We start from the raw sequence: 22,344 nt of genomic DNA, 5'->3' as shown, positions 1-22,344 counted from the left end.
CTAGGATGGGTTCAGGCTTCAGTCCCCACTCCTGGGGTCATGTAGTAATTTTTATTGTCAGAAGGGGGTCATAGTGCAATGAAGTTTAAGAACCCCTGCGTTAGAGCAATGGCTTGAAATCTGGCAGTGGATGCATTCCACATGCTTAGTAGAGATTTGTTAAAGTTTGGCAGCTGAATTCTCCAAGGATTCCATCTATAATAAGCATGCTCCAGCCCAGGACTGCAGAGACTCAGCAGGATTCTCCCTGAAAAAGCTACTGTAGAAAAAACAGAATATGATCATGTAATTGAAGTCTGTATTATAATGCATGCACACAAAGGGACCAAATTGAGATTGACAGACAAACTATTCCGGCGTTTCCTAACTTCTGAGTAATTGCTTGACTTTGCAATCTTAATGTACTTTTAACAGTTTTTTGTGTGTTAATTTATATATAACATATGTCCACTTTCACCACTTCCTGTTAGTAGAGAAGTGTGAAATTTGGCTGTTTCCATTCACAGGAGTTTATTTCAACCTTTTATTTGTTTTGACTCATATAGGTTTACATGCCCATAATTTTTGCCTTCGGTTCCATGCTCCAAAGAACCTAAAAGTTAAACTCAGTTGAAACCACTGCATTTCACCTGGATATGTGTTAAAAACTTGCAAAGCCACAAGTTTTGTATGGCTTGCATGGAGTCATAAATCAGTTCGCGTTTACCCATAAGATTCATGAAATTTTATGAACTTCTTTGGGAACCTGGATTGAGTTTCAAAGTTGTAACAAGACAAGACAGGCAAATTTCATGTGGTTTCACAACAAAAACTCTAGTATTTCTTTGGTCAACAGTACTTCAGCTCACTGCATGTGTTTATACAGACTGCTGACTTGTGGAAGTGGAAATGCTTTCAGACTCAGGATTTCCTCAGCACTTGTGCAGAGAGGCTTCCTCAAAGTGCACAGTGCTCCTCAACTTGAACAAACCACCACAGCTGCACTGAACCGGTCGCAGGTGAATAGGGAGGAAATGAGTGCAACAGGCATGGAGATAGGCCTGATGAATTAATGCAAATTCTGGGCATTCTGGTATTCTCATTTATGGCATTCTCAATTACTGCTGCTGTCACCCTGAAGTAGTGCTACTAAAGGATTGCATGAAACATGTCTCATAGCTAAGTGCTCACAGCCTCGTGATGTATGCTAGGTCTGATGTTCTTGCAGAACTCATGCCGTAAGAGACCATTTTAAAATAGGCATAGTGGATTATTCTGCATTCCTGCCTATGTTTACCTGCTAATGCAGTATTCCTTGTCTCCAGGGACACCCAGGTAGCGCGGCCTTTCACCGGTGGCAATCAGAAATTTCTCCGCTGTGTAAAATTTCTCTTTTCCTTTGTTATTTGTTGCCTATATGCAAAGCAACAGGACATAGTTTGTATTTCACACTCTTACCAACAAGAAGATTGTTGGTGTCAGAAAAGCATCTTTGTCCAAAAAGAGTAAAGAAGAGATAGAGGACACATTGCTATTTGATACCTTAATTGTGTGTGGCCCAACAAATTCTCCGTAAGCATTCTCGTACGTGACCTCCTTCTCTCTCAAAGACACCCTGTAGCCCCAGTTGAGAGAGCCAATATAATTCTGAACAGCTTCTGTCATAGTCTCCCAGCTGTGTTTGACTGTTGAAACAAAAAGATGTCCAACTTTTAACCTGTCTATTCCTCATTTTCCCCAGCCTTCCAACGGGATTCTCACATCACAGTAGTCACACAGGGCCCGATTCACCACTGTGTTGCTCCTGTTTCACCCTCGTGTACCCCCTGAAATCTAATGAGTTACAGCAGCAAAAAGCTGGAATAAGGTAGTCTGACCTACAGTGCTTACCACATGGCTGCAACAACAGTGGCAGGCAAGCATTTTGTTATCAGTGGGCTCCGACCAAGCCATTCAAGATCTTGTCATTTCCTATTTTTTTAACCCTTGAAGCTTATAGCTTTATCTCAGTATCAGTATTATTCTGTTGACAACTGTGAGCAGGTGTCTGTTAAAACATGAACAGGTTACGTCTCTTTGAGAATTGCCTCTACATATTCCCACTTAGAGGGCCATGCCTCCACCAAATCCAGACCCACATATATGGACATGTAGGGTTCATGATATTAAACGCTGGAAGGAACCAATGGGCTATAAAAATGCACACTACACCACTGAGGACCTGATGCAGAGTACTCCAGTCCTGATCCTGCAATGCACTTAACCATGTGTGTCATCCCACTGAACTCAATGGTACCACTTATGTTCTTAAGGCTAGCACAATCTGAATTGCTTTGCGGCAGAGGTCCTGAAGTGCTCAGCACCTTGCAGGATAGAGTTCTGAATGAGGTACATGAAAATTAAAAGATATATATATTTTTAAATTTCTATACCTTTCTCCTCAAACTGCCATCCAAACTTGCGTGAATCTTGTAAGGCTTGTCCTAGCAAAGCTGCCTGGTGCATCAGTTTTTTAGGTATACAACCCACATTTACACATGTCCCTCCAAGACCTAAGAGGGAAACAAAATGTTTTATGTATGAATGTGCTCTGTCCTAAAATAGAATCTGAGTTTTATAAGAAATGCCCCTTTATAACAACATGACTGTAGTCATCAGAAATTTACCCCATCTAGTTCCCTGAGGAGTAGGAGTAACGTAGTCCAGCACCATCACTTTCTTGCCATACTTGGCAGCCTCCTAGAGAGCAAATTAAACACAAATATAGAAATATTAGAACTTCTATCCATACTACATGATAGCATCATACACTGCTGAAAATCAATGTCATTTTTAATTATGTAATAATAATTGAGTTGCAAGGGCATGGCCAGACGGTCATTAATCTTCAGGATTAATCTGCATGCTCAAGACGGAAAAGAGGGGGGGGAAAATGGGCATATAGATTTCTACAAGTGATACAGTTCCACTTGGTAGGTTGAGGGCACTGCTAAAGAACTGATGCTCTCCACTTCAGCCAGTCATATTGCTTAAATAATTTCTCAACATTCCATTTGTTTTAAAATCCTTCTAACAAACGTTATTTATCTGGTTCTCCCTTTAACAATGTGTTTCTACTGCATTGATCTGACATGTCCCATAACAGCATAAAGGCACCTGGCACCAAATTCTGCCCTCAGTTACATCTCTGCACATCCCCTGCATTTCAGTGTGGTCGTGCTGGTATACATGAATACAGAATTTAGCCCACGATCTGTAGATGTCAAGAATGGCATTTGTTTTTCAAACTAGTAAACCTGATATCTTGAATGACCACAACTGGCTCATGCGTTATTAATTATATTCCATCATATGAAGGGCTCACAGCTAGTTAAGCAAAACTCCCACTGACTTCAGTGAGGCCAGGATTTCATTTTATGAAACTTTGAAGTTATACAACTTCTTCCATTAAAAATAAAATGACTGATCCCAAATTTTTTTTAAAAAATGTGCGCGCAGGCGCGTGTATGTACGTACATATGTACATACACACAAAGATTCCCAGGTGGATATTAATCTCAGACAAAAATAAAAACTTGTTTATAATAATTTCAGGATAGTTTTTAACATACTCTCAGCAATTTAATCCAAATGCTAAGAAAACCTCTTGAGATATTTTCCCAGTGTTTTCTAACAATATCTCTTGAAGGGAGGTGGGAGGAAAAGGTCAAGTTTTATTTTATATTCACTTTGTTACATTTTCATACTTTTCATCTTCAGAGCAACTGTCTCTTTAAATGAGGATACCATGCCACTGGGACTAGCACCCAAAGATCCACAAAAGAACAAGAATTAATTTGATGCCTCTACAATATTAGAGATATTCAGACCTGAAATGTTCAGGATGTATTCTGCTCAATTATCAGTGGCTCATACATTTGCATTTTGTCACCCATACCTTGGAAGCAGCCAGACCTCCAGAACCCCCTCCAATGACAATTAGATCATAGTCATAGGAATCCTGCATGTGATCATGTCCCTTTGTTTCAAGTAGTTTTTGAATCTTTCCTTCCTTATGTGCCTGAAAGAAGAAAACAAAGAGACAAATTTATTCAAAGAAAAGTATTATCCATAGCTCTCAAATCTGAATCAATGACAAAATGAATGCTTCCAATGAGAAACAGTTGCTGGGGGAGGGGGATATGGGTGTTTCTGGAGTTTGCAAACACTGCTCCCCATTAGCTTCTTAGAGTTGTATCTTTGTAATCCTTACCCCAATAGCTCAGCTTCCTGTATAGACACAAAAATATGAACCTGCTGCTTTTGTGCAGGTTTGGTCTGAACAGTTCAATGTACTGTATTAAATCAGCCCTAGTCCCTGTTCATACTATATAATATGCTGACACAGAGTGAATGCAACAGGTCTATAATCTGTTAGGGTTTTTTAAATAATTATTCCCCCACCAACCGCCACCCTTTTCTAGAATTGTTTTTTCCACAGCATGTCTGAGCAGGAAAATTCAGCAATGCCATATTCCCTGAAAACATCCCCTAAAGTTTTTAAACAAACTTCATTTACCACTTTACATAAACTAGTCCCTCTTAGAAAACAAAACTATACTTAATGTTTTTTGCATGTGGCTTTCCCTGATGTCTTACATAATAGTTTTAGCTTTCATTCCAGAATCATAAGCCCAAATGAAAGAAAGTCAAATGAAGTCAATGGAGTTGCACCAGAGATGAATTTGCCTCTGATCTCTTTTTGTGGATTAGCTGTTGTTATTCTGCTCTAATAGTCATGCATTTGGACAGTTGTAGTCTATAAAGCACATTCCATTAATCTTCATATCCCTCTGTCCAAAATCAGCCATTGTATTAAATGTGTGGGGCCCCACTTCATTTTTTACTCAGTCAAAATCCCAATGAAGGATTTTTCCCACGAGGCCTGATACTTGATGTTGCAGGCAAAACTTCCATTGACCCCAACGGCACAAGATAAGTCCTCCAGTGAGCAAGGACCAGATCCTCAGCTGGTGTCCATGGGCATAGCTCCAAATGACTTTCCATACTAAATAAACATCTCTGTATGTTAAAGGGACACAGCCACCTTTGAAACCACACAGCTCTCTGAGAGCTTGTCAGCTAGTGGAAGGAAGCTGGAAGGAAATTTTTCATCAAAACTTTTGACAGAATTTTTGTTGAAACCAAAGCATTTAGAAAAAATGTATTATTTCGACAGACATTCCCACAGAAAAAAAATGTTTGAAACTAAAAAAAAAAAATGTTTTCAGAAAATTTGCATCTTGTAATTCTGAAACTTCATTTCAGAATATGGACCTCCACGGAAGAGGTAACACAGCCAGGCTGGGGCTGAATTACTTTCTCCAGATAAATTCTGCAAGGTCGGAGGGGGAATGACAGGCATCCTCCTATCCCAGGGGCGGCTAACCTGTGGCTCCGGAGCCACAGGCGGCTCTTCAGAAGTTAATATGCGGCTCCTTGTACAGGCACCAACTCCAGGACTGGAGCTACAGGCATCAACTTTCCAATGTGCCGGGGGGTGCTCACTGCTCAACCCCTGGCGCTGCCACAGGCCCTGCCCCCACTCCACCCCTTCCCACCCTCTCCCCCTCCCGTGAGCCTGCTATGCCCTCACTCCCCCTCTGCCCCCCCCAGCCTTCTGAATGCCACCAAACAGCTGATCGAGAGGCACAGAGAGGAGGGGGAGTGGCTGCCGGTGGGCAGGAAGTGCTGGGGGGTAGTAGGACACCTGTGGAGCCGATGGGGCGGCTGCTGATGTATTACTGTGGCTCTTTGGCAATGTACATGGGTAAATTCTGGCTCCTTCTCAGGCTCAGGTTAGCCACCCCTGTCCTATCCCATTGTATACGTCTGCATGGACCCCCAGACTGAGCAGAGAAGCCTCTGCAGTGTCCAAAGCAGGGGAAAGTGCACAAATCCCTCTTCAGCACAAAGGCATTGAGAGCCATGTTTGGATCGGGGTGGAATGGAAAGAAAGGAGAAGACGTAGCTCACTGTCTGTTGCTGTCTTCTTTTGTTGTTCTGTTTCTTTCAGACAGCAAGGAGAGAAAATCATTGAAAAACAAAAAAGAACAAGCACAGGAAAATTTGATTGCAAACCCCCCCCCCCAAAAAAAATTGGCAGGGGGATTCAGGGAACAAGAAAAGCACTTGAAAATACCTTTAACTCACTTCATTGAGCTGACTAAATTTTAAGACCCCTTCAAGCATCTATTATAATTACATGCCAAGCACATTTTTGTTGATTTAGCTGTTTGCACTGCACTGCGAGGTTATTATCCCCATGGATCAAGGTGTGAAAGTACATGAAGAGAACAAATGCGTCAGATAAAGGAACGTATTAAGAAAATGCTAATTCATAGAACAAAATCAGGAAGTAAAGAATGAACAAACCGGGCAATACTCCACCCATCTCTCCGCCCCCCGAAAAAAACCCACACTAAGCAAACAACATCTCAACAAATTATGGTGCTGTTATTTATATCACAAATCACACATACGATAAATTAGCAAAAGCATCCTTATGCCCTAAAGCCGCACTGAAATCACTACAAACTTCTCTCTATTTGGAGTTTCATTCAATGAGTATATCATATCTTCCAAAGAGTCAATATTCTACCATATATGATGTACTGTGACTCTCACACCAAACACATATCATGTGTAGTGCATTAAGGAAGGATGATGATGCTTCCATAGCGAAGGTTCACAGTAGCTTCTGATTTTAAGCTAGATTTTTCAACCTCCTAGCCCCAGCACATGTCAACCTCACTGAAATTCCACATGCAACATCTCATTATTTAGACCAGGTCTGCACTCTGAAGGCTTTGCCAGAATAGCTATACTAGCAAAGTGCTCTTTGGGTGGACACAGCTTATACTGGCAAAGCTGCACTTTTATTATTCCAGTCACCCCAAGCGAAATAAGCTATATCATGAAAGCTATACCATCTACACGAGGGGCTTTTTCCAGCACAGCTCTTTAAGTCACAGATCACACCTCATCCACACCCCTGACCAACACAGCTATATTAGCAAAAGTCAGTAGTATAGACTTGGCTGTAGAAAGCTAAATCAGAAGCATTAATCACAGACTGCTTTTTAAAAATGGAAACAAAACCCTGAAAGCATCAGAGACATCAGTAGCTGGGAACATGTAACCACACACACACACACACAAAACCCACAGAAAAAAGAATATTGCATCTAAAACTTTGGATTCGGTTCCCCTTTTGCAACATGGCCTTTGCCCTATGGCTAGGTTCAAGTTCTATTTCTGTTAGAAGAGCTTAGGAAGGAAGCATTTATTGTACTCTGTGAAATACCATTCATATTGTTCAAGTTTATAGAAATAAGTTTAAAAAGAAAGTGTGGTGTTTCTCTCCACCTCTCTTCCTCCCCAAAACACATCCTTTTGTTTGCCTGATGGCAACAGCCCTGTCTGAGAATAGACAGCCATCACAAAATAACTACCAGATAACCATCAAACATAATTAGTGAGAAAAGATACCTTGATGAAGGACACATCATAAGAAGAGACTACAAAACTTACTTATAGTGTATCTGGAGAGGAGACGATACTTTGTAAGTCATGCTTTGAAAATTTTAAAAAAAGAATGTTTTACTTTGCATTACACAAGTTACGAAACGGTTTAGAGTCTTTACTACATCAGTAGTTCTCAACTTTTTCCATATCAAGATCCTTCCCCTCTCCCCCTTCCCAGCCCCCCTTCAGAGCACTGCTCTGATTTAGCTGGGATCTTGCCAGGACCTGCTTCCCATTCAGTAATATGGGAAAAGGGTGACTGTGACTCGAGGCTGAAACAACCCCCCGAACTACATACTGTTAAAAGGAAGGCTGCATCTGTACTGATTCTTACCTTCAAACCTAAAAAGTTATAAAAGTCTGCTCATGTTGTTTCTTTTCCTACCTTTAAAATTTTGTCATAATCTCCTATTTGCTTCTGTTGCACAAATACAATTGGTACTGAAGTTTCCATGGTTAGTTCATACAGTGCGTCTTGCAGCTTCTGCCCATCCTCTGTGAAATAAAGTACAAAAGAATACAGTCTCAAGTCTTCCTTTATGAAGGCTACTATGTGAAGTGAAATAACAGAGGGGTGTGGCTTTCTGTTTCTCAAGAAAGATCACTCACTTCCCCATGAACTGGATTACACTTCAATGCAACCTGTTTCCTAAGGCAATGATGAGTCACATGCAAAGGTAGAATGACTTGCTATATTTTAGTCTGCTGAAATCCAATAAACTGATTGGCTAGGGTTCCTGCCAGTTTTACAATGTATTTAGAAAAAAATAGGGAAATTAGATTTTCTGTGGTTAAGTTTTTAACAGTTCTAAAGAAAATAACTACCAATATTTTTCACTCTCAGCTCTCCAGAAAAAAATCCCTCATCAACCATTAGTTTTTCATGCTAATATCTTATGAAAATTTATTAAAAGTTCAGGATGGTTCTCTTTTGGTTAGTTTCTTCAGAACTCTGCCTTCAATTGCATCTGTTACCATGACTAGGGTTACCATATTTCAAGTTCCCAAATAGAGGACACTGCCAAGCGGGGGGGGGGGGGGGGGGGAAAGAGTAAGAGGGGAGGTTAAGTTGGGGGTGCTGGAGGGGTATTTAGGAGGTGGGGTTTCCCTGAGAGAGATATTTGGGGGTGCTGGAGGGAGTACCTGTGGCCTCACACTCAAGGTGGGGGTCAATGTCACACTCCCTGTCACAGTGGCAGGCCCGCGACATGGCACCAGCACGTCAGTCAGTGCTTGCAGGCTTTTCCCCATACCCAGGGCAGGGAGCCTCAGCCTGGCCCGGTCACCCTCCTGGCCAGGCTCAAAGGCGCCGCAGCATGGCAGGCGGCATGACTGAGAGGCACTTGGCAGCTCCGCTTACCTGGCAGGCCGGGGTGGGGTGGGAGGGATCCAGCAGCTGCGGATGCAGGAGCGGGACTGATCGAAGCACATAGACCGCCCTTTCTGAGCTGCGGCATCTGCTCCACTACCCCCCAGACATTTCCTCTTATTTGAAAAATCCTCCCAGATGGAGAGCAGACTACCAAAAAAGAGGTCATGTCCGGGAAAACCCAGATGTATGATAACCCTAAATATGACAGAAATTTTTGACTTCATAGAACTCAAATGCCAAAATTATTACATGCGGCACGTTATATGTGAAATCTTAGAATGCCCAACTAAAGACACAGATAATGTGACTGATTGAAAGCCAGTTCTGTGGAGTACTTTATCAATGTGAAAAAAAAAATCTACCCACTTATGTTCAGAGAGGTTTGTATAACAAATTAGTAGAAAACAACAACTAACATTCTCCAAGCCTGATGATTTATGATCTGGCACAGCACTGAATGAGGAGAAGAGGCAAGGTTTGCACACATGACAGGTTCTATGACCTGCTCTGCTCCTGAATCTCCATGTAACTTTGGTCAAGTCATGTCGGGCCTGATTTTCAGTAAGTTGGTCAGCACGCACTTGTGTGTATTTAGTTGTGCGCATACTTCTGCTTACTACAGGATACACAGTGCAAATTCTCATTTGCACATGCACATGGATAGATACACACCTGTCCTGGATATGTGCATACATATCTGGTAGTGAGCACACAAAGGAGAAATGCAACTGTGCACTCAAATACAGACAGACCAACTTACTGAAAATTAGCCTTTAACTTTATTATTTCCATTTCCTACTCCGTAACTTAGGGATAATACTCACCCGAGACACCAACTTTCTAATTTCCCTGGGAGCGCTCAACCCCCGCTCTACCCCAGGCCCTGCTCCCACTGCAAACCTTCCCCCAAGGCCCCACCCAACTTCTCGCCCCTGCCACACCTCTTCCTGCCCCGCCCCTGGGAAGGAAGGAGTCAGGTAATTGCCTGATGAGCACCCGATTCCAATCAAGGCTGAAAGAGCTCTACTCAAAGGGAACACTCCAGGCAGCAGGTTGGCTCATGTGGCAGGGGGACTCCCAGGAAGACAGTCTATAGTAGGGGTGGCCAAACTGTGGCTCACGAGCCGCATGAGGCTCTTTTACAGTTAAAGTGTGGCTCTTGGAGGACCGCACGATGCCTCCCCCATTCTCCACCTACCAGACTCAGCAGCGGGAAGAGGAAGGGTGACCGGGCCTTACAGCAGGGTGGTGGAGTAGGGCCTTTTGCCCAGTGGGGCTTCAGCCCCATGGGGTGCACCTGCCGGGGCTTCAACAAGAGCTGGGCTGAAGCCTTGTGTCCGGCAGGTGCCTCCAGCAGGGCATACGCCCCAGGCCCTGGCAGCTGTGCCCTAGCTCTTGAACTTCTGAAGATTGTTATATGCAGCTTAGAGGGTCAGTAACTTTGGCAGCTTCTGGTCCACAGGAAGACTGGGGAAGAGTTGCCTGGCAGGGGCACTGGAACAATTTGTATAGTGAGGATGCTGAGAGCCACTGAACCAAATGGTAAACCCTCTATATGATGGAAATCACTTCAGGACAGAGGGTGAGACAGCACTCCCAGCACAGCACCAGGTGCTGCCAGGTGCAGAGAGGCTCTGGCAAGAAAGTCCTCGGGTTGTGGGAAGGGTGGCTGCTGGATTTATGTTGAACTGTTTGATTTTGGGGTTTGCTAAAGATTGTCAGTGCAAACAATAAATGGTGCCCTAAGGAAAGGGACTGAACAGACGCCGATTGTGGTGTTTAATCCTTCCTGAGCGGAGGGGACAGGACAGCAGCCTACCCCAATACATGCTGAGGAATACTGAGACACAGTTTTTGAATACCTCCCAGGATTTGTATTGAGGGAGAACATCCCTTCTGCTAAAAAAATATAAAAAAAACCCTACAAAAAGTCAGAGTTCTATGGACCTTAAACAAATGAACCTTATGTTGTATTCCTATAACAAGTTTAAACAGCTTCAAGAATGTTCATGTAAAACTATCCTCTGAAATGAGATAAAAATATGTTGGTTGGAGAAGGCAAATTGTACACAAATAACTCTAGTCACCCCAAGTATCTACCAGGAGAACTTAGTCATGAATTCATAGCTTCTTGGCCACTCCCTTGTTGCACTGGGCAAACAGCCAGAGATGAATGACAAAGCAAAGAAGCTATCCTGTTTTTTCTGGCAAACACTCAGTAGGATCTCTTCCATTAATGGTAATTACAATAATGCAGAGAGTTGGTGAATCTATATTTTCCCTCAGATACCCTGAGGAATATGCTAGTTTAACATCCACAAGCAGGTCTTGGATCTCACATCTAGCACATTTAGATCCTTCTCTGAGACAGAGGGCATTTAGGGCCACTCTCATAGTTGGTGTAAATTAGCATCACTCTAATGAAGTTATGACTTCAGTGAGGGTGACCAGACGTCATGATTTAATAGGGACAATCCAGATTTTTGGGTCTTTTTCTTATATAGGCTCCTATTACCCCCCACCCCAACCCCTATCCTGATTTTTCACATTTGCTGTCTGGTCACCCTAACTTCAGTGGACCTGTGCTAATTTACACCAGGTGAATATATGGCCCATAACATTAGGAAAACCCACCAAAAGCTGGTTGGACCACGATATTGGACTACATCTGGCACACTGTAACATTAAAGAAAATATGAAACTCCCCCGTCACTAAATATACATTAATGTTAACAACACTATGAGATGGATTGTGTCTTAAAGGCACAACCCTGCACTGAATGTGTAAGGAGGGACTATGCTGCAATGGTAGCCCAGGAGGAATTCTTTCTAGGGTTTCCAGGAAGTGCACACTGCAGCTCTGCCACCCCTGAAATGGATGCAGTGTGTGCTCTCCTCACGTCTGGGCTCACCTGCTGGCCCGCGCACAGACTCTACCCCCGGGCCTGCCCCCTTTGTGGAAAAAAGCATCCTGTGATAGCTCAGTGGAGCAGGATAAGGGGAGAAAAGCACAAAGAGCTTTGACCCCAGCCCTTGTGCCCCCTGCACAGGGTCCATTAACAATCTGATACTATAAAAAAAACTAAGAAACTCTTTGCAGCATTAAAAAGCCAAACAAAATTCAATAGTAAGTGCAAGAGTAAAATGGAGGGCCTGATTCTCATTTACTCTAAGGTCCCACCTGAGAACTTCAGACTAATGTTTGTGTAACTTCTAGTGCTGTAAGGGAAAAAAAGCAACTGTTGCTTACGTAAGAAAGTGTGGTAGGTGTAAACCCTTAAAGTACTCGCCATGCAGATCTAAGAACTGCACTTCAAGACGAAGGTCTTTGTTGATTTAAGTAAGAATTTGCTCTCCATATCACAAAGCAGAAACTTTCTGCTGATTGACATTGGCGTGCACCAGCAAGAGAACCTTTACACAAGAATGAATTTGATTGAAAAATTAGCTGTCATTACTACTCTAACAATCTGGAAGAGACAACTTAAAAACAAATGCCTCGTTTTAACAATGATGTGCCAGTTGCTTTACTCCTATCACCTAGACCCTCAGCAATATGAGTTACATTAGTTTACAGTTCAACAGACTCAGGTTCAGTGGGCCAAATTCAAAGGTAATGTGCATAAGGCTCTTTTGCAGGGTGATGAGTAGGGGTAAATCATAAGACTAGATCTTTGCCCCAACAATTTCTCTTTGTGATCTTGCAGAGGGCAGCTATGCTGGCTTTATGCAAGTGGCTTCTGCCACCCCTCAACCCCATTGCAAGAGATGTATCAGGGCTGGCTTGGGTGACCCTGCACTGATCCCTGGCCAAAGGACCATTGTAGCCCAAATTACCATAAAAATTAAAGCAGTCCTGTGGATAGTCTGTGTCAGGGGATTACCCAACCCCTGGCCCTGCTGAGATCAGAGGAAACATGAAGGTGGTTTAGAGCCACGTTTGCCTTCACAGCCAGGGTTCAATCGTTGGCTGTGCCAAAGTGAGCAAGTTGGTCAGTCAAAGATAATCTAAATGGGTATAATGTACACACAAGGGACTTTCTATGCCTCTCACTGAGATCAGTGTAAGCCAGGAATGACCCATTGAAGACAGAGGAGTTACATTACTGTAATGTCGTAAGTGAGATCAGAAGCAAGCCCTATAGGTATGGATGAAGGCGTATGTTACATGAACTTACAGTCTCACTAGCCTCACCTCTCAATTTAGCTACTTGTGTTTAATGTGTTTGAGAAACATCGTACGTATAAAAGCAACTTCACTACAATCTCACCTTCTCTCATAGGGGCTAAAACATTAAATAAAAGCAGTATAGGATGAAAGAAGCATCACTATCATTTTCAGATACCATCATGCATATCCCAGCCATAGCTATAGCAGAATGAAACATAACAGCAGTGAATCCCATTTGGTACAGTCGCTAGATCAATCTCACACTTGGTAAGGCAACTCACATCTTTTCATGTATTTATATCTGCTCTTGTATTTTCCACTCCATGCATCTGATGAAGTGGGTTCTAGACAACAAAAGCTTATGCCCAAATAAATTTGTTAGTCTCTAAGGTGCCACAAGGACTCCTCATTGTTCTTCCATTTGGTACTGTAGTTTTAACAGGTCAGGCAGAGGTTACTCTCAATAGTTGTTCTGAGGAGGCAGGTGAGGAAACGTTTCACCTGTTTTACAAGAATATCTATGCTCTCCATGAGGAAGAGACGCAAAAAAATTTTTATCTTTAGACTACAAGGAAGAACTGCAGTCTCATTGTTTGCAGATACAGCCAACGAGGAAGTAGTCACAGGAAATATTAAGAAAGACTGTGGTGCTCACAGACTGTGAGTATATTTATTAGCATACAAGAAACTCAACTGCAAAAGAGCCTTACCTGTCTTGTCTAGTTCAAGTGAACAATAGGGAACGCTCATGGATTTGAACAGTTCCTTCACCTGCATAAAGCACAGTGTATAAATATTGACATTAACACAAAGCACTGAACACCGAAATTTTCCGTTCTTCCCTCTACTAGGCCACCCATTTATCCTCCTATCTGCTATCTACATTTAGCCCATAAGAATCCTCCCACTGAGAGGCGTGTAGATGTATGGCTAGGGAAGAACCTCAGAGGTCATAGGTTCTCCTCCTCGCTCTGCCACTGCCTCACTGTGTCCTTGCGCAAGTCACTTAGCCAGTCTCTGGGAAACACTGGGCCTTACTCCCAATGGTGAGCAGTCACTGTCTTGCACAAGAAATTCCAATGAGTTCTCTTAGGGGCCAGAGGCCAGTGGTATAAGTTAGAGCAGCCTTGAAACTGCTCTAATTCAACCAGCGGCTTAGACCTAGTGATGAGCTGCCAAAATCTTAACAACTGGTTCCCTCCTCACGCCACGAGGGGGTCGTTGCCCACCCCCGCCCCCCGGGACTCCTGCCCCATCCAACCCCCAGCGTTCCTTGACGCCTCCCCCAGGATCCCTGCCCCATCCCCCTGACTGCCCCCAGAACCAGGCAGGAGGGTCTTGTGGGCCACCGTAGTGGGTGCCCACCCCACCCCTAAGAGCCAGAGGGACCTGCAGGGGGCCAGGTTGGGAGTCCCGGCAGTGCTTACCTGGGGCAGCTCCCAGGAAGCATCCAGCAGGTCCCTCTGGCTCCTAGGGGCGGGGGAGCGTAGCTGGGTAGGGAGCAGGGGGAGCAGCCGCTCCCCCCACTGATCACATCAAAAGTGGCACCTTAGGCGCCGACTCCATGGGTGCTCTGGGGCTGGAGCACCCATGGGGAAAATTTGGTGGGTGCAGAGCACCCACTGGCAGCTCCCCACCCTGAGCCCAGCCCCAGCTCACCTCCACTCTGCCTCCGCCCCTGAACGCGCCGCCCCGTTCTGCTTCTCCATTCCCCCCACCCCCGGCATCCCGCAAATCAGCTGTTCGGCGGGAAGCCAGGGAGGGCTGAGAAGCAGGCGGCGGCTTCCCGCTCAGGCCAAGGGGGGCAGAGGTGAGCTGGGGCGGGGAGTGGTTCCCCTGCGCCCTCTCCCCCCCCCCATCCCCCAGTTACCTGCTGTGACATGGGTGGCCCTCCTCACGCCCCCCTGCCCCAGCTCACCTCTGCCTCCCTGGGCCTGAGTGCGAAGCCGCCACCTGCTTCTCAGCCCGCCCCAGCTTCCCATCCGAACAGCTGATTCGCAGGAAGCCTGGGGGGGCGGCGAAGCAGAGCTGGGTGGTGCGTTCAGGTGAGGAGGTGGAGGTGGAGTGCAGGTGAGCTGAGGGCAGGGAGCTGCTGGTGGGTGCTCTGCACCCACCAAATTTTCCCCTTGGGTGCTCCAGGGCTGGAACACCCACGGAATCGGTGCCTAAGGCGCCATTTTTGGCTGGTTAAATTTAGAAACCTTTTTAGAGCTGATTGTCCCTCGCGGAACAACCGGTTCTAAAAGGGCTTCTAAATTTAACAACCGGTTCTAGTGAACCGGTGCGAACCAGCTCCAGCTCACCACTGCTTAGACCACTGTAAACTGGCCCACGGGATCAAGGAGCTGGAACTGGCTATCCAAAGCCCTTCCTCCATTACACTCACCTCCCCAAGCCAAGCAGAATTCAGATGCAGGGTCAAATCTACCCTTCAGTTTTTGTTGTTATCAATTTAATTTTGACAAGCCCTCTAAAATCCATTAAAAAGGAGTTATGTTAGCCTCATAACTGGTAAATCAGGAGTGAGGTAGATTGTTATGCCATATTAGAATTTAGCTGGGCAAGGAATTCATTAATTCTGATGCCTTAAAAATAGAGGTGAACACCAAAGTTCAAAATGTCTTATATTTTCCTCCATTTTTGCCACTCTGTCCTTATAATCAATGCCCTGAGAAAATCAGACACTCACACTATCTTATCTATCCATTACAAGTTTTATTTTACTACTGACACAAGAACTAGAATGATTTAATCTTAGTTGTGCTGTGGTCATTCTGCTCTGCGGCTTTTAAAGTCTTGCTTCCATCCAAAGTTAAGCTTGACTTGAGTGAGAGCAAGATGTCGGATGATTTGAGCTAGAATTCAGTTAAAAATACTTTACATTAACAGCAGGGCTTCTGGTTTTAAGTTTTAACTGATAATACCAATAAAACACTACCAACTTAAAAAAAATGAAATCGGTGCTTATTAAATAAACACTGGAAAAACTCTGGAAATGGTTACTTGTATTTAAGGGCTTGTCTACATGGAGCAGTAATGCACGCTACGGCGGTGATTTCTAATGCACTCTAATGTGTTGTGCATTAATTGGTTCGTGTAAACCCTTAGATTCCATAGTGTGCTTTAATGTAGTGCTCTTTGAAACAGTACTACATTGAAGTGCAGTAGGGAACATTATGAAGTGCTATTTATTACAGTAGATACAAAGAGAAAGCCCCTTAGTGCCCTGATTTTTGGACATCTACATAAAATTGCTAAATTCAAAATAAATAATGAATCAAAAATTGCTAAAAATAAATCCTGCAAAACAGAAGCCCTAATAACAGGAACAATGGGGCTGTGCTCTAACATAGATCCCTCTGCTAATGTATAAAATCTTATTCCAATTGCCCATCGTTTTTAAAAATGATGTATTAACTTGAAATAAAACTTCTGTTCCCCTTTGAGAAAATGTAAATTATTTTTAAATTACATCTATTAGAGTACAAATGTACAATTAATGTGTAGAGGCATATGCAGGTAGTTACATAATAAGTGGGAAAATATCTTTATGTAGATGTGAATTTCCTTCGGGGAACTTCTCAACCTGAATAAGAGTTAAACACGTTATCCATAACGGAAAGAAAAAGTGGTCATCTTTTAACAGAAAGATCATGCTTATTTAATCAAACCCAATGAATACGTGAAAAAGGCAGAAATTACTCTTCACAGTTCTGTTTCTCCGAAAGGACAAACTAGATAAATTAATAATTTTTCAAGAAATCTCTAAATAGCAGAGCAAGGGTATTACAGAAGCAAGGTAACTCAAAAATTGGCATTGACAAAGGGATGATAAATTCTGCACCAGAATTAATAAGAAATCTCTTCTAGGTCATCTATCTGAGAGCCTGACCCAAAGCCTTGAAGTCAATAGGAAAACTCTAATTTAGGATCAGGCCCTGAATGAATGGGCTGGGATGAAGAGCCAAAATTTAGCCCTTGCAACTTAATTTCCAGGTGGAGAACATCCGGAAACAGAACATTCTATGGCCCTCACTCAGCAAAGCACTTCAGCATATGCTTAGGGTTCAGCACGTGCTTAAAATATGTCCCACTGAAGTAAACATATGTTAGGTACATGCTTAAGTACTTTTCTGGATTGAGGCCTGTGAGCTGGAAGGTGAGGACCAGATATTTGTCAGGGACAGTGGGATGGGTGCCAGATGTAGGAACAGTCTGCAGCTAGGATGAGAGACCAGACATACACTTTTTAGGGGGGAAAATAGAAAAACGGTTCTGGCCATGGCTGGACTAGGAAAAGTAGAGGAGACAGCAACCAAGACCTTGATCCTGAAAATGACTTCACATGGACAGACTCCTGTGCCCACGTGGAGCCATGCTGAAGTCAATGGGATCTGGCAACTCAATTACGTTAGTGAAATGAAGGACACTGAACTTGTAAGATATGACAAATCCTGTATATCTCTGCATGAAAATTAACACATTACCTTAGCAGAGAGACTGCATGCTGTGTTACTGAAGATCATAACAGTGTTTTTATCTATGTAGGCCTGTATTTTAAACTGCAGGTCTGTATCTTTATTTTTGCAGGAAGCTGTAATGGCTTGTCCATTGTTTGCATTCTGAGCTGCATGGTGATAATCTTCAGCTGCTATAAGAAATTAAAACAAAGTGGAGTAACCAAAAACCAGACTGTAAAATGGTTTATGACAAAGATGACATGCTGAGAACAGGTTCAGATGAAATTAAAATATTAATAATTTATTTCAAAGGGTTTTTTAAAACAATTCCCTAATTTTAGTCACCTGGTTCCATTGTTCTTTCTCTGTCCCCGCTCACACACCAGCAGGCAAAGTCTAAGGGTATGATTATACTTGGAGTTGGGGGGTTGATTCCCAGCTCACATAGACATACTTGTGCTAGCTCGCATCAAGCTAGTGTGCTAAAAATAGCCGTGTAGCCGCAGTAGCAAGTGGCAGCGTGGGGTAGCTGCCCTGAGTACCAACCCACCTAAACCCCATGAACACATACTTAGCATGACTAGCCTGTGCTGCCACTCACCGCTGCCCATGCTACTGCAGCTACTGTTTTTAGTGTGCTGCCTCAAAGAGAGCTAGCATGAGTATGTCTACACGAGCTGGGGGGACTCACCCCCCCCCAACTCCAAGTGTAGACGCAGCGTAAGAGCATGAAATGCTGAACTCACGGAAGCCGATGGCAAAACTCCCACTGACTTAAATGAGGCCAGGATTTCATTGCATGACATTTTATGAAAATGCCTTACCATTCACATTTTTTGGCCTAGAAATCATAACTGAGGCAAGCTTTCAGGATTTGGCTCTGTTCCTGCAATCGGATCCATGCAGGAAGATCCCTTCATCCTTGTACAACCTAATTACTGGGGTCCACCTATTCAGATCTCATTTCAGAATTGGAGCCTTCAGCATCATCAGCTGAGCATCAGTGTTCCAAGAGAGGCTCAAACCTTTATCATATTCTTTTCCCACGTGACTGTGGCACGTTTTCAGTAAAGCATATGGGGATTTAGTCATGAGGCTCTAATTAATATTAATGGAGATGTTTTACATGAGGGTAAATAGATTATGTGCTAATCTTAGATGTTTCCAGAGCATTCACAATATAAATTACATAAGCCTAGTATAGAACAAGGTTGAAGCAATTAATTCAATAGCTCCTAAACTTTAATAATACCCCTCTTAATGACAGAATTTACTACTAATTATTTACTAATACTGATTTACTCCAGTATCTGAACATTTCCATCTCCCATTTTATTTTAAAGTAAATAAAACCAGTTAAAATAAACAAACATAAAACTACTGTAGCTTTGTAGTATAACAAATGTCAATAATAGGTCTCATAAAAAGCTTTATATGACACATTTAGTTATAACTTATATGAACCATCCTATAGGACCAACAATAATTCTTGGCAGTTAGGCTCTGATTAATCAATTTCAGTAGCAGTTAGGAGCCTAAATACCCTTGTGGATCTGGGACATTGTATGAAAATAGTTTAAAAATAGACTAACATTAACTAATTATACCATTTTTCCTGTCTCTCCATTACCTCCCTAATATTTTTTATTTTTCCTTGTCATGTCATGTTTGAATTTAGAACAAAAATCCCACAAACTAAATGGGATTACTTGGCTGTGTAAGAACTGCATAAATGAGTAAGGGTTTCCAGGATCAGGTCCTGAAATTGTGAACTCCTCATGGTTAGAACTGTATTTTTTAGTTATTTGTAAAGCACCACACCCATGTACAATGTAATAGAAAACAGACTAACATAGCTGCTACTGTATACATCATATGGATACAAATAATAGTTAAAATATAAATATATTTCACATTTAATAAAATTCAAACCATTATATAATCTAACATTTCATAATCTTCTGGACATATCCATATCAATTACTGAACAGTGGAATATCATTTTAACATGACTAATAAGATGCAGCATACTGTAAGTGGCATAAACACACTATGTGACTAGTCTCTATAAAGTCTCTATTGTCACTTGTTTGAGATGACCTGCATATCTGGGCTTCCTGCCTTGATGCTCATAGTTATTGTGGTCAACACAAATCTGGGGCAACCACAATAATAACAACTAGCTCTTATGGCAGACTTTAATGGATTAAAAACTGGCTAACTAAGAGCTTTCAAAATGTAAACGAGGAATCATCATCAAGCCGGTAGTTCCTCCCAGCAGTGGGGATCCCCAGGGGTGACAGCAGAGCCCCACATAAAATGGAGGGCTTCACTAGTTCCCTGGGTAAATGTTTAACCGTGTAACTGACAGAATTTTAATTGGTTACATGGTTACTGTTTTTTACAGGTTATTTACATCCCTAATGTAAATATCTAGGGCCAAAAAATGTAGGCCATACTTACTACTTCCCAGATTAGTCATCCATCCTGTGACTCTGAAAAAAGATTTGGGGGCTACGTTAGATAATCAACTGAACATAAGATCTCAGTGTGACGCTGTAGCCAAAAGAGCTAATGCAATCTTGGAATGCAGAAATGAGAATCTTGAGTAGGAGTTGAGAGGTTACTGGTGCAACTGCTGCTTGAATACTGTGTCCAGTTCTGGTGCCCACAGTTCAAAAAGGAGGTTGATAAATTAGAAAGGGCTCAGGGAAGAGCCATGAGAATAATTAAAGGATTAGACAACATGCCTTGTAGTGATAGACTCAAAGAGCTCAGTCTATTTAGCTCAACGAAAAGAAGGTTAAGGGGTGAATTGATTACAGTCTATAAGTATTTACCTGAGGAACTATATTTAATAAAGAGCTCTTCAAACTAGCAGAGAAATAAATATATAACACAACCCAATGGCTTGAAGTTGAAGCTAGACAAATTCAGCCTGGAAATAAGGTGTAAATTTTTTAAAAGTGAGAGTAATTAACCACTAGACCAAAGGGATGTGGTGAATTCTCCATCACTGACAATTTTAAAATCAAGATTGGATGTTTTTCTAAAAGATCTGCTCTAGGAACTATTTTGGAGAAGTTCTGTGGCCAGACTAAATTATCACAATGGTCCCTTCTGGCCTTGAAATCTATGGATCTGTTACCCCCTTAACTCTTTTGCAGACCTTGATCTACCCTTAGTCATCCTGTTCCCTCTGCCCCCATTCTTAACTGCTATCTTGGTCCTATCAAGAAAAATCCTGCAAAATTTATAATCTCTAAATACACTGTTTAGTGGCAATCTCTTGTGAACAGAGATTTTTCTCATCATGGTGAAAATATAAATAGGCTTAAAGATTGGTGAACTGGTTCTGGTTCATAGGCACCGAGATGGTCAAGATGGTGTGCGTGAGGGTGAGGTGTGAGAGGGGAAGAGGAGGGTCAGGCTTGGGTGGGGGGAGAAAGGGTATTCCCTCCACGGCTCTGGGAAGGAACTGTTTTGGTTGGTTGGCCCGCTCCCACCACCTCACAGACACACGCATGCACACCCTTCTCATAGAATCACAGAAATGTAGGGCTGGAAGGGACCTCAAGAGGTCATCTAGTCCAGTCCCCTGCACTGTAGCAGGGCCAAGTAAACCTAGATCATCTCTGACTGGTGTTTGTCCAACCTGTTCTTAGAAACCTACAGTGATGGGGATTCCACAACCTCCCTGGGAAGCCTGTTCCAGAGCTTAACTACCTTTATAGTTAGAAAAAACTTTCTAATATCTGACCTAAATCTCCCTTGCTGCAGATTAAGCCAATTACTTCTCCTACCTTCAGTGGACATGGAGAACAATTGATCACTTTCCTCTTTATAACAAGCCCTTAACATATTTGAAGACTCTTATCAGGTCCCCCCTCTGTCTTCTTTTCTCAAAACTAAGCTTCCCCAGGTTTTTTTTTAAACCTTTCTTCATAGGTCAGCTTTTCTAAACCTTATATAATTTTTGATGCTCTTCTCTGGACTCTCTCCAATTTGCCCCCATCTTTCTTAAAGTGTGGTGCCCAGACTTGGACACAGTACTCCAGATAAGACCTCACCAGTGCCAAGTAAAATGGGACAATTACTTCCACGTTTTCCACAACACTCCTGTTAATACCCCCCAGAATATTAGCCTTTTTTGCAGTCCTTCTGGCACCCATGAGTGGTGGTGCCCACCTTATAACTTTTAGCCTAGTGGTTAGAACACTTGCCTAGGCTGTGGAAGAACCTTGTTCAAATCCTTTCTCCCTTTCAGGCAGGGGAGGGAACTGAACCTGGGTCTCCCACATCCCAAGCAAGTACTCCTGCCACTGGGCTAAAAGTTATAAGGTGGACACCACCATTGGCCAGATTTTAAATGGGACCCAATCTAATAAGCAGCCGCTCAGCACACTTATAAGATCAGGCCCTGCATGCAAGATAGGTGCCTATCTTCCCCGTTTGACAATCCTTCTGTGGCTTAGGCAGGAGACAGGCGTCCAGATGCCTAGAGGGAGGCAGCAGCGTGCTTGTTCAGAGGCAGAAATTTAGGTACCAAGGGAACTTGTACCCTGAAAATATTGGTGTCAAATTAGTTTAGACGCCTACAGAGTTCAATAGTTTTGTGGATCACTAAAGAGCCTAAAACTGGGACTTAGGCATCTAAAAACTTTTTGTGAATCTAGCACCAAGTGCTTAGGAATTCGGTATCATCCTCCTCATTTTACAGGTGGGGAAACCAAGGCACAGAGGATTGAATTGACTTGTCCAAGGTCACGCAGCAGAGCTGGGATAGAATCCTGAGT

At 43.0% G+C, this 22,344-nt stretch overlaps 1 protein-coding gene across 2 annotated transcripts in view; it reads right to left on the bottom strand.

The window, feature by feature from the left end:
- Positions 1-22,344, bottom strand: part of TXNRD1 (thioredoxin reductase 1) — a 52,218-nt gene that overhangs the window by 24,100 nt on the left and 5,774 nt on the right. The window contains exons 2-9 of one of the 2 annotated variants that reach the window (XM_084621409.1): positions 17,576-17,739; positions 13,799-13,859; positions 7,931-8,040; positions 3,917-4,039; positions 2,646-2,718; positions 2,412-2,531; positions 1,522-1,664; positions 1,277-1,392 (exon numbers count right to left, since the gene is read on the bottom strand). In XM_084621409.1, the coding sequence (XP_084477535.1) occupies positions 1,277-1,392; positions 1,522-1,664; positions 2,412-2,531; positions 2,646-2,718; positions 3,917-4,039; positions 7,931-8,040; positions 13,799-13,859; positions 17,576-17,739 (910 nt within the window). The remainder of the gene's footprint in view (positions 1-1,276; positions 1,393-1,521; positions 1,665-2,411; positions 2,532-2,645; positions 2,719-3,916; positions 4,040-7,930; positions 8,041-13,798; positions 13,860-17,575; positions 17,740-22,344) is intronic. The other variant, XM_084621410.1, reaches the window with a different exon arrangement.

This window comes from Lepidochelys olivacea, assembly GCF_965140295.1.
Source record: "Lepidochelys olivacea isolate rLepOli2 genome assembly, chromosome: 1".
NCBI classification, from domain to species: Eukaryota; Metazoa; Chordata; order Testudines; family Cheloniidae; genus Lepidochelys; species Lepidochelys olivacea.
Note: the sequence above shows the minus strand (reverse complement) of the source record. Positions and strands in the feature narration are given on the sequence as shown.